This window comes from Chelon labrosus (genome assembly GCF_963514085.1).
Source record: "Chelon labrosus genome assembly, chromosome: 11".
Classification (NCBI taxonomy): Eukaryota; Metazoa; Chordata; class Actinopteri; order Mugiliformes; family Mugilidae; genus Chelon; species Chelon labrosus.
This window is the reverse complement of record NC_140344.1, coordinates 12,030,285-12,043,254: the sequence shown is the minus strand read 5'-3', so window position 1 is coordinate 12,043,254 and position 12,970 is coordinate 12,030,285. Positions and strand designations below refer to the sequence as shown.

The 12,970-nt window shown below is 41.4% G+C and overlaps 1 protein-coding gene across 7 annotated transcripts in view; it reads left to right on the top strand.

Annotated features, from left to right (window-relative positions):
* LOC311495720 (pleckstrin homology domain-containing family A member 5-like) overlaps positions 1–12,970 on the top strand; it is a 74,028-nt gene that overhangs the window by 30,169 nt on the left and 30,889 nt on the right. For all 7 annotated transcript variants that reach the window (XM_084555281.1, XM_084555279.1, XM_084555275.1 and 4 more), the window contains exon 4: positions 10,334–10,417. In XM_084555281.1, coding sequence (XP_084411407.1) covers positions 10,334–10,417 — 84 coding nt within the window. The remainder of the gene's footprint in view (positions 1–10,333; positions 10,418–12,970) is intronic.

The following is a 12,970-nucleotide window of genomic DNA, read 5'->3' as shown; positions in this document are numbered from 1 at the left end:
GCTCCAGCATGGGAGGTCCTCCCTGGAGGACCAAGGATAGCTGAAGGACTGAATGTTTTAGTGTCCCCCTCACCCCTCTTTGTAATGGAAGCCTGATGCATTATTTATGCTGGAGAGCTTGTCAAGGTAGTTCACATATTCCTGATGGTGTTATTATGTGTCATACCTCTTCACTGTGTTTATAGCCCATTAAAAATGCATTTAGCATCAGTGGCCAGTTTTTGTTTAAACCTTGTGCCTTTAAGCTCTACTGTACACTCTTAAAGAATGTAGTGTCATTAAACAGAGGGAACAGGGAGAGAAAAGGAGCCGCTAAGTGTGCATTGACTGTCTCTGGGTGTCTTCCTGCACCATTGACTGCACCCAGCAGGTTGATGAGTGGAGGAGCTGTTTGGCTTCTTGGTTGTGGCTGAGGTCATTGTCCAGGCTTTCATGTCCTCAATAGCTGCAGGCTCCCTGCTGAACCTACTTGATATTCAGTCCTTTCTCTTGCTTCATCCTATTGAAACTAACAAGCCTCAACCAGATAGCACAGATCCATGATGGGCAAGAATGTAAACCACAGATAAGCTACAGTATTACAATGCCTTGAACTGTGACCTCAGTGTTTTCAGCATATTTACCCAAACTTTATCCTGATGATCCAAAAATATTTTCAGGATGAGCCTTTAAGAGCCCAGTGTAGTTCATTTTTCAGCGTGCCCCTTTGTCAGGACTTGCAGAAGTATGAGCTGAGAGGGGCGTGCCTAGCCACATTCAGATTTAAGGCAGTAAACGCCAGAAATAACACAGCTCACTGTGGAGGGAATAGCGCTCAGACTCATTTAAGTGCGTATTATTGACCTGCCTGGATACACTCCTAAATAAACAACAGAGGAATGGAATATGTTTAAATCTGGGATGCGGTTCAGTTCCTCAATGTGGTTGTTAGTGGGTTGTCTCATATTTTTCCATGCAGTTTTACATTTCCCCCACGTGCGGAAGAGCTTGGGCACTGCATTGAAAGAATAAATCCTCCTTTTAGTCTAATACTTATTTCAGCTTCACTGTACTGGGGCTCTTTAGTGTCCGGGTCTGTGTGTATCCCTGTTTGGTGGGTTACGGTTTGCTGTGAGGGAATTGTGAGGTGAAAAAAGGAATCACAACTCTTGGAATGAGGATCTTGAAGTCAGCGTCCCTTTATTCAGGCGGTGCACAGAATCTCACACAACACACGGTTATGGGAGAGGAGCTCCCAGAATAAAAAAAAATGAAACAGTATTTATACACAATGGTAGATTATCTTAAGTACACATCATACAGCCTGTCAACAAGCATGTTTTCTATTCTCTGGAAAGAGGGAGTATCTTCCTTGAGATGGAACCGAGGCCTCAGGCCTCCTGTACTCTTCTTGAACTCATAGGTTTTATACAAAACAAGGCACTTAATCGTGCATGAATATAACCTGTTTACTAAACCAAGTAACTAAACTCAGTACTTTTCCATCAGGAATACACTCACTTTTCAAAACATTAGCTACACAAGTGAAAACATCCGTGCACAAAATCTTCCTTCATGGCGGTTATAATGTTAATTTTATAGAAACACCGTCAGAAAGGTGGTGATTCAACTGTATGATTTTAAATGATGTGTTGCTGTTAAACTAGAGTGAATTAAACACAAAAGTGTTTCTGCTGATTAGCCTAGCCCAATGATTAAAATGGGATTGTCGAAATAATAGAAACACGACACAGTTCTGTAGTGCTACAAACCACAGCCTCCAAAATGAAAACAGTTATTTTAAATAAACGCTGAACACCAGAACCATCCTGAAGCTTAGATTTAGTGCAGGACTGTTCTGTTGGGGTGCATTCGTTGTCACTAGTGTACCTAATGAAGTGGCAAGTCAGTGTAAAGCGCCACTGGCCACCTTGCTACCTTGCTTTCTTTACATCCGGACCGTGACATCATCGCCTCTCGGGTTTCAGGCTGTACTACGGGCGCACGCGGCGCAGCAGTCAGCGCGAGGACTTGCTCCCTGAGCAGCAGACAGAGAGACAGAGAGATAGAGAGAGACACAGAGAGAGAGACACAGAGAGAGAGAGAGAGAGATACAGAGAGAGAGTGCACTTTACAACGCACGTTTCTTCCAACTAACACATTGTACACGTCGTTATACCCGACCTTCACATCTGGATAAAACGCACCTTTGTTTTTCCGCTCGGTCTTCTTGCCTGGACATTCACGGAAGCCTTTCTTTGTAAGTACAACCTCGTACGCAGCGCTGGTGATGTGTGCGACGTGCACTGAACGGTGTTTGCTCCTAACGCCATAATGATTGGGGTGCATAATTGTATTGACGGTGATTGCTGACGCTAACAAAAGGCTATTTGAAATGCAGCCCCTGTTATTGTCTGTATTGCAGTTATAAGCGAGCCTGGCCGGGATCCCGCTCAGCGTTTTGTTCATTACATGGCTTTATGTACACAAAGCTGGACGCTACCGTGTCCTGATATTATTCTGGCACGTTGCCTTGCTTTTGTCGCGGATTCTGTTTGTATTGAATTGATACAATCGCATAGATGCTCTATTGCTCATTACTTTTATCCATTCCGTATTTAATTATTACATTAGGATTTTTGCATTCTTAAAAACATAGCCCATGCTTTCTGTGAGCAGCACTTCTTTCCTACTCTACTTTGGCTCTGCAGTACCAGGAGGAAATTGCATTTCAAATATATATATATATATATATATATATCTGTCACAGTTTTAAAAATTCATATTCTGTTTGTCAGCAGCTCCAGGAGTTTGAGTGACTGTACACAGCAGAGAAAGGAAACCCCTGCAGGGAAAATACTTTAATAAAAACTGAGGGTTTCTCTCTCAGTTTTTTATTTTGTATGGTTATTTTTGAGGTTTTGTGAAGTTCATTTCAGAGAAGAAGGCTTGTCCTGCCGGTTTTAATATTCTGCAGATTTTCTTAAATGTTCCTGACTTAGCTGTATTCAGTCCTGCAGCATTGTTGTTCTTCCTTAATGACTGCAACCCATTACTTTGCATCTGACCGTATTTTCCTTAAAGAGCTGAACTAAACTGCATGGTGCTTCTGGATGATCTGGAAAATCGTTTGTCTGTTATTCACAGTCAGTTAAGCCATAATTATAGCATTGCACTGTCTTCCCTGCACTGCCCCGGACTGCGCCTTCTCTTTAATCTGCTGTACCAGATAACATCCACTACATGGGCTAAATACTGCCTTTGCTTTTAAGATCTTGTGGTTTATGCCCGAATCCTTGGAAGCAACTAAGCAGTTGAACCTGTTCCTGCTTTTCCTCTATGTGCCTTAAGGCCTGGTGTTTGCTGTCATGGTTTTGTTAAACCTTGGATAATGTTCTCGCGTCACCTGTAAAGGTAGACTTTGTTTTTGACTCCATTTGTTGTTTTTGTGAGGACTTGTATGGTGAAGATCCTTGCCTGTGTTAACTGATTGATTGATTATGAGATAATGGGTTATGGATTAGGCTGTCTCATCCAAATCTACAAGGAGAGCACAAATAACTGTTCCATCTTCGGTGATGATTCAATTTTCCCGTGAGTGCACCATCAGCCATCATTGTCATCAGGGTTGCTTCAGCAATGTGTTCCACCACAAATGTACTTAAGCTTTCCAGGCTGGGGGTGGAGCGCTCCCATCATCCAAGGCAAGACATTTTACCAGTTCCTATGGTTTTATATTAAACCAGTACACCGTTCTTTTCTTGGCAGACGTGTGTGACCGTTCATCTGGTTATACTGTTAAGAAATATTAAATAAAACGCTGTTCAGCAGTAAAGGGTATAAACAGATGCCTGATATTAGCTGCTGATCCAGTCCCAGCACTCACTGAGCTGAAGACATCAAGGGGAGAGGAGGGCGGAGCCGCATTTGTTTTCAATCTTAGAGTCATGACAGATAAACCAGCAAAATGGTATAAACAGCACAGAGATGTCAACTCTGAATTTATCAAGGTTATGCATATACATATATAACATCCTTGTCCAATGTTTGCAGTTTTACAGATACAGAGAAAAAGGATGTCTTTGCTTTTCAAACTTAGTATTTTTACACATTTACTTTGCTGGATGGCAGCAGTAACATGTGTTTGTACATTTTGTAAGAAGGGGCAAGAAGCTTGTCTGCTCGTAGCCTGTTGTAATGAAACATTTTCAGTTCTGCATGGTTGAGGCACTCCTGGGTTAATAAGTAAATCTGCCCTTTTACCCCAGTACGTGGCAAAAAGAGGAATGGACAACTGAGAGTATTTGCTACTTCCCTCATATTAGTTTAGCCTTTAACAGTAAACACAATGATGCTAAATGTAAAGTTTCAGAATGAAGCATTTTGTCTCAGTCTATTTCTTTAAGGAGCTGACCTTAATAAGAGGAGTGTTTTTTGGGTGCTATACTGCTCTTTGTCCTGCCACAGACTTAACTAGCAATAGTAGTTTTTTTTATTTATTTTTTTGTATAGATGTGATTCCTAAATACGTGTATTTAACCACAGTGTTTTATGGTACAGCACAGTTGAATGCAAGCCAGGTATTGGCTCTAATGAAGCCTGAAATTAAGAATTTAGTTGTTGACAAATGGAGTTTTATGGACCCTGAAAGTAAAGATAGAAACTTGAGTTGTAATGTGGGGGAGAGAAGTCAGTTTCAGATCCATCAATAGATGTTTTAAAGAAACGTTCCCTTTGTCTATTAAGGAACAGTTAAATTTGGTCTCTGCTCAGAGGGTTGCAGTGAAGCTGTTTACAATGTATGGCTGTTTTCCCACAGTAACTTCCTGAATTGTTTCAACAAATGCAACGTTTCACTTCTTTCAGTCAGTGTTTTATTTTGCCTTGAGAAGGCAGCTGGTTTCCATGGCTCTGAAATCTTCTGACGTTCAGCTGTGTCACCTTGACACACTTTGCACACAGTCACAGCTGCTTCGAGGGGGCTGCTAATTTAATTATTTGTGGGGGGAAAAAAAATCAGATTTGTTGCCCGAATGAGCAGCTGTTTTCTGTGGTTAAGTATAAAGGTCTAAGGTGAAAGTCAAAGCTTAACAGATGGGTAGCAGTAGCTATGGGCTGTGTTCTCTGCAGAGGTTGAGGTTTGGTGCTTCCTTAAGATATGCTCCTAAAATTAGTTAAAGCTAACATAGTAGATATTCCTGATATTCTCCTTTGACAGCACATGGCATCATGTTGCGGCTGTGCATGTCATGAGGCCTTTTGGGGATGGCAGAGCCCCTGCTGCACCCCACATGAACCTCTCACAAACTGCCTATTCTGCTTATTCAGCTCATCTTTTGTGAGGAAGGCTATTCATACCTCTAGTCAACGTCCATGGGGTGATGAAGAGTTGTACTAGAGCCCGACTCTTTTTATCCTAGTTACAAGTACTTACCTGATAATACGTTATGTCCAAGTTCCTTCCTGTGTAATAGGATTAGATTTGTGGGCATTAACAAGAGAATTAGGTGTCAAGAAGTTTTCTCTCTAAACTCTCGTGGAGGTTTCCTGTGTTGTCCAAGAATTAAGATAGACGAACTTCAAATCCGTTTAGGTGTCTCAAAATAGTCACATCTATAAATGATTGGTTAAGAAGTGCAATATGGATCAAATAGGATGGTATGATTTCACTAGCATAGCACTTTTAGTATCAGGGTGTGAGCTTATTAGGGCATGTGTGTTAAAAATGTTATGCTGCTGTCAGATGCTGTGATTAAAGCATCTGCTGCACTGTGGAGTATGTATGATTAGATCAGAAAGGAGGCGGGATTGTTTGATTGCTCTGACCTGCCTGTACACTTTGAACACGAGGATGCCCAGTCAGTTGAGGCCTTGGAGCAGCTTGAAAGGCGTTCTGTTAAAAATAATTAGGATCCATTTGCTGTGGTAAGGCGCTTTGCATTTATAGAAGTTTTAAAGAAAGAGAGAGTGGCACGGCTTTCTTTGCTTGAGGCCTCCCAAAGTTAAAAAGCAAAGAGCTTGAATTTTGTAGCAGCATGACTGACTCATCTAACGGAGCAGATAGAAGTCAAGTGTTGCATTAAGGAACAACCTATAATTAAAAGAGAATAGCTAATCAGTTTCTTTTGTGTGGCACTCCGTGTGATATTAAATGAAAATAAAACCATATGAAATGAATCCTGATTCGTTTTTAGAGCTCGCCTCCCATGCTACAAATTACACAGCGATCGGACAGTGTGTGATTTAATGGATGTGATTTAGTGTCTCAGTGTCACTAAATCAAGTACCATCAATAAAAAACCTTCCTCCCACTCTCATTTCACTTACAATACAGAGCAGATGATCGTTCTTTTACATTTGTATCAAAAGTTGCAGAGCTGGTTTTAATGTCCCCGTATCCAAATTTTCAGACAGACTACTCACGGTGGCTTGCAGAAATTCGTTCAGCACAGCACAAGGGAATCCCCTTCAGCTTTTAGGCTTTACTCCTTGCTGAAAGATTTGACAAAACATATGACCACATATAGTGTTTATATGGTTTTCCTCCATACTCTGTTTGGCCTCTGAAAAAGTAACAATAGAACGATGTTAGTTAACCCCATAATGCCTTGTCTGTAAATACATTGTCTTGTATGTATTTTGCAGTACTTTTCCTTGGCTATTTTGAATTTCACTAATGTCAAATCAATAGAGATGCTGAGTCCAGATTTGTTTTAGAACCAAAATAAATCTAGTCTTGTTTTTACTGAAATGAATTGCCAGATAATTGAATGAGCATCAGAGAAAATCTATAGGCATCCCGGCAGGGCCCCCAAAGTCGGGTGTTAAACTCCAATGATATGTTGTCAAAACTCATGAAGCCCTTTCACCGTCTCTGTCGGCCTCTCTTTTGAGCGTCGTAGTTGTTTGTGGTTAAGCTGAAGTTGAAGGGGAGCAGGGGATCAAAGACCCACCCGGAGCAATAAAAGCTCAGCCTGTGGAGAGCTGGACTGACCCCCAGACCTTAAGCTCTTCATTACCGCAGCTCACTGCTAATTATTGTGGACGGGGCAGTTCAGAAGCCTGCCCAACCCTCCTCACTACAGGGTGGTCAACTCCCCACTCCCCAGTACATCTGAGGTCAAGAGAAAAGGTTCCTCCTGGTGCCCTTCTCCCATACACACCCCATAAACCAACAACTCCCTCTGGAAAATAAAGAGGACTTCTAAACTTAAATGAAGAGCATGCAGCGTTTTTTCCCTCCGTTGAAACAAAAATGCTGCCACATTCTGTGCTGCACTGTGATTTTATACTTAATCTGGACTCGAGTGACCACAGACCACATCCTCCAGAGCTGCATGTGTGACTATTTTAAATGGCGTTGTAACCTAAGAACAGAAAAAAACATATTTACTCGGAGGAAGATTGTGTTTGGAGCTGATCGCAGTATAACTTGGCTTTATGTGGAACAATTATTATCTGGTGGTGTTTGCAGAGGGCCCTTACGTTGTGTTAGACAAAACAATCAACCCCCAGATTGAGTTAGTAATTGTTTCACAGTCCGGTCCCGTCATGTTTGCTATCAGCTCACAGTGAAATTGAGTTTGAGCTGAGTTTTGTCAGTATCGTCGAGGCTGTCACAGTGTTTTGAGTAGGAGAACAAAATAACTGAAAGAGAATTTCAAAATGAGGCTGTGGTTCCTTTATAGGTGGTCTGAGGGAAAACTTTTCCTCTAAGAATGTCATCCTGCCTATTTTGGACAACATGGAGAACGTGTAGCAGCCCGCGTGTCTTCTACTGAGGTCCAAGAGCTCATGGTCCCCTCTTATCACATGTGTCGTGTCGGGAATGTTTAAGACCTTCTCAAGTAGCTTCCGTCCATAAAGTTAAACTGTTAGGACGCTGACCGTGCACACATCAGTCTACATAAACTTCTCGGGTTTAGAGAAACAAGGGGTTTATTTTGATGTGATTCTTTGAAGCTTTAGTTTAACTGACATGTTTTGCACGTTTTCTGTTTCTATTTCGAGTTTTGAATTCAAATAGAGGTTTTAGTTTGAATTATTTTAATATGATGTTTTGTTGATTTTAACAGGGACAGTTGTTGAGCTGGTAATGTTTTCTTTTACTTTTTACCTAGCTGTTTTTTCAGCCAACACCTGTCTTACTTACTACATAACAGAACACCCTTATTTTAGCATAGAACGAGGACGCTGTGACTCTCAATGCAGATCCGTTTTTGCTTCATACCCATGGTGCGCTCTGCCTGCTTCTGGAAAAAAAAGGTCCGGGTGTCTTCTGACTCGCTACAGTAGATGTTTGTTTTCTGTGCCTGCTTCTATTTTGACAGTTTCATTGGGCAACTAGTCTTCAATCGGCTTCTTTCAGCTTGTGTGTTGAGAGACCATGCTTACTTTACCATCGTTCAAAGCCACTGGGATTTCACCACATAGACTGCCAAACCAAAACAATGAGCTGAAAGAAGCTGAAAACTGCACAGACATGCAGACAGGATGTTGATTCTTAGTGGGATTGGCAATACTAGCCACATACAGTACATTATTTAGTCGTACAGTGCCTTTCTTTGTCTTTCTTTGCAATTCAGTTTTAATGTAAAATATTAAATATTTTACCAACATCCAAAGTAAGCTACAAATAGAAGCATATGCAAGATACTATACTAATGTATAGCTAGGTTGCATGCTATTCCCAGCAGGAGACATACGTATACCTCCAATAATGCTCCAATATAAAGCAGACAACTTATATAAATGGGGTTTCTGGTAGTCTGTGCTTTATGGATGCGTTTGAAGTCTCTCATTGAGAAATAATATACCTCCTGAATAGATTTCCTTTTAAATCTCTTTAAAGGAAACACTTTTCTTTCCTGTAATCAACTAGCATACGTTATCAATTAATAGCTGGGCATACATATCCAGACTTTCTTTCCTCTCTTAAATCTGCAGCCAGCCTATGTGCAGAGCAGTATGGGCATGTGTGTAGGATACCAAAGAAATATGGTGCTGTTGGCCTGCCCCAAGACCGCACAGAGTGCTCTACTGCCAACAGTGCCTCCAGTAATTATAGACCAGAGCTGTGGAGACTGTTGCTCTCCAGGCTAAACTGAAACTAAACCCCCTATTTCGTGCTTGGTATTTGCTCTTTCCAGTACACGAGTACCCCGTGTTTAAAAACTGTGTTATTTTTGGGCCTTAGCTTGACTCTCTTGTGTTTATAGTGGAGCCTTGACTGTGTTAAAGTATAGAATAACTGTCCAACACGTAAAGGCAGTAGTAGCTATGAAGACATTACAGCTTGGTCTTGTTTGATCTCTGCTGTTGTCAATATATTTGATCAATATATACGTATACTACAAACTATCAACTGCCTCTGAACCTCTCATGGGTGTATCTGACTGATGGTTTAATCAAATAACCATTGACTTTCCATCTCTGTAGATTATGGGACAGGAAGCTATTGAATTGTATGTTGATATTAAATTAATTATGCTGTCTAGTTGCTATTCCAATAACATCTTTAAAGCAAAAATGTACTTTAGTAGTTACTAGTAACTAGAGCAGCCCAAGTGATGATGCTTCCTGGGTAGTTTACTGAGGCATCCGCCCCCTCAGGCCATCCACATACATGCAACACTGACCAGGCGCTACTTGACTGGGAAGCTGCAGTTGTTGATTCCTCCTCTCCAAAGACTGTGAGGCCTGTGTCCTGGTGTTCTAATTACGTCTGGGGGGGACCGTACCGTGGGCCGCTGTAATTGGCCCACAGCATGGGTGGGTGGCATCTTCTGTACCTCTGTCATTAGGTTCTGAGTGGCGCAGCAGCCAGCTGGAGCCTGTGGGTTCTGGTCCTTTTTATGATTTGTTGAAATGAGTCGTTAACCAGTTTGATGTTCTCTAATGTGTGCTCTAATCTGCATCTGAACTATTCTTTTCTTCTCTTTTATCTTTTTGTTGTGGATCTTTTACTGTACCTTACAAAGCACTTTTGTTCTTTATCTGGGGGCTCTAATACCGTACTCTGTCTACTGAAGTGGTCTTTCACATAAGTTCCACCTGTTCGTTTGTGGTGTACAAATAGTGATTGTCCTGGTGTCACGCGGACCCAGTGTATGTCAGGTTAGACCAGATTTCACAGGTTTGAAATCCGGCACAGCTCGCAGACATTTCCATTTTTCTGTATCGATCCTGGCTCGACTAACTATTTTCCTCTCTGCCCAGTCGAGCTTTAGCTGCGCGTATGTTTTGCAGGTGATTGAGTCTCTCAGCTGAACTGATGTTATTGACGTGTACGCATTGTGTTCAAACACTGATCAACTTTTTTTTTTTTCTTCTTCTCCCTCCTTATTCTCAACAGTCACAATGAGCGGAAGGTGACCTGCAAGCATCCTGTCTCAGGCTTACCCTCGCAAGACAACTGCATCTTTGTCGTCAACGAACAGTAAGCCTCTTGTTTTTTGCTTTTAGAATGCCACTGAGCAGCATTTTTGAGCATGACAGTACACAGAAGCTCCTGACATGTAGGCAACATTGCATAAGTTGTTGCCTTGCCATCCTCTATTGCAGTTCTGCCCTTTCAATTCCATGCCTCTTCTGTTCGACGCTCAGTTTTGTGTCTTCATAAACAAGTTTCTTCAGTATAATAAGAACGAACCTTGTGTACAGAAATATCACTTTATTACTCACTCTCATATTATCTCATAAAAGATGTTATTTATTGCATAATTGGGCTGCTGTTTTCTACAAGTGCCATGGCAGAATTAAGAACCTTAATGCTAAGGGCTGACATTTAGAAGATCCATAGTGCCATATACACATCAGATACTATAGGAAAGTTTATATGCAGTGGAGTGATTGACCATGTTTACATGGTCTTTAGTATCCCGATTTTGATCGGGTTTTTGAAGTATCCCGTTTTTGTGTTTGTCCATGTAAACACCATATCCCGAATTCAGAAATCGGAATATGCTCATTTCCCGATTTCAAGAAACCTGGTTTTGCTACCTGGAGTACTCCGATAGAAGCCGGGATACTGAAGCATGTATACACCTTATCCCGATTTCTGACGGCTGCCCACTGTCTGCGCAGGCGCGAGTGACGCCAAGTGACGCACTAGATATACAAACAACATGGCGGCAACGAGAACTCACTTTTGGAGCGACGAAGAGACAGAATTTTCCCTTAAAGTAATGAAAGAACTAAACATAACGACGTGTTTAGATGGCAGAAAACACAGAAATACTTATGTATTCAAATCTGTTGCGGAAAAGCTACGTGACGCTGGTTTTCCACCTCGCTCCGTTGAACAAGTTAGGTCGCGTTGGAAAACATTGAAAAAGACGTGAAACACGCATGCGCAGATAGGATGCAGTGAACGGAAAACGGGATACTGTTATTTATCATGTATACGGGGATATGAATAACCGGGTTTCTCTGTGTTCCATGTAAACACCATATCCCGGATATGCTCAAAGCCGGGATAAGCCTCAAAATCGGGATACTAAAGACCATATAAACATGGTCATTGACATTTCAGTTCTTGTGACAACAGCTCATAGCCTCTTTGTTTGTCAGAAGTACAAAGATTTTTCGGTCAACAAGTGTCCATGTGATCATCTACACTGCACTCAGTGTAACGTTCATCACATGTCTTCCCACGAGACTGGATCTGGAGCCAGTCATCTTGAGGTTTTACTTCAAGGAGAACTACTCTATAAATATTTCAGACCAAACTTGGTCGGTGTATGTCCACCTCAAGAATCATAAACATTCCCATTTACCCACCTGTAACTTTTTAATGCTGCTCACATGCTGCTCAGAGAGTCCAAAAGTCAAACAGATGTCAGACACAGAAATAGCAGTCCAGATAGCCATCTGTAACTTTGGCCTTTTTCACCTGTTCCAATTTAAATATACTTCTATGTCCCAGTGTCTAAGAGCACTAAATAAACACATACTAGACTGTTTGCAACATAACCCACACCATGACATTAACTTTCATGGTTCACTCTAACCATCTTAATGTTGTGCAACATGTATCAACTCTTCTCAGTTATCCCAGAAATCCTTGTCATAGTAGATCTCCCACAATGTTGCATTGCAGCACTGATGTTATGCTATCACAACTGGTGTCACTTATTTTAGCGGTGAATGCTAATTGAAAAATGTTCTGCTTCAAGGCATAGCATTTTGCTCCCATGTGGGAAATTGTGGGAGGATACATTCCCTGACGGCCCGTCATACCTACCAGTTTCAGCTGTTTTATATATTTGGCTTAGAGATGAAAATCCAGATTTTTCTACAGCATACAATGCTGAGCTTCTTTTATTTATTTATTTTTCCATTTTGTGCTGTAGAGATTGAATAATCGGAAAGAATTGCCGTGAAGAAGCTTGTTGGACCAGAACTGTCACACTGCACCCTTTTGACACATTCCTCTCTTCCCTGTGTTGCTCTCACATCTCTGCTGTTTTTCACACCAAGATGCACAACATGCCGGTGCAAGATGATATCTAACAATTTAGCAGTTAGTCCTTTATAATAATCTGCAAAATGTATGTATATCATATGTACGAGAAGCCAACCTTATGAAGACTATAGCAAAGTGGTAAACCTACAATTTAGTGCACTGTTGTTTCAAGTTCATAACGGTATATTTCTCCCAACAGTTGGCCGTGTGCAAGCAAAAGTAAGGGGGAAAATCTTCACCCTGGACAAGCAATAAAAGGCAAAGACGGATTTAAGCTGCCACAGGGATAAAGAGGCCTGGCTGAAAATCTCTGCCTAATCTGCTCTGCGCTTTAAATGCCTCCAAAATACAAATCTTTGCTTCAATTTGGCATTATATTCAGTCAAGTATGACATAAAGAACATTAACTCAGCCCACCTTAAGACACATGTACTCCAAGCAAAACAGAACACACAAACAGTACAGCCTTAAAGGAAGTGTGAGTGATTTAGCTGAAGGAAACCTAGATTAGTTTTGACTTTACGG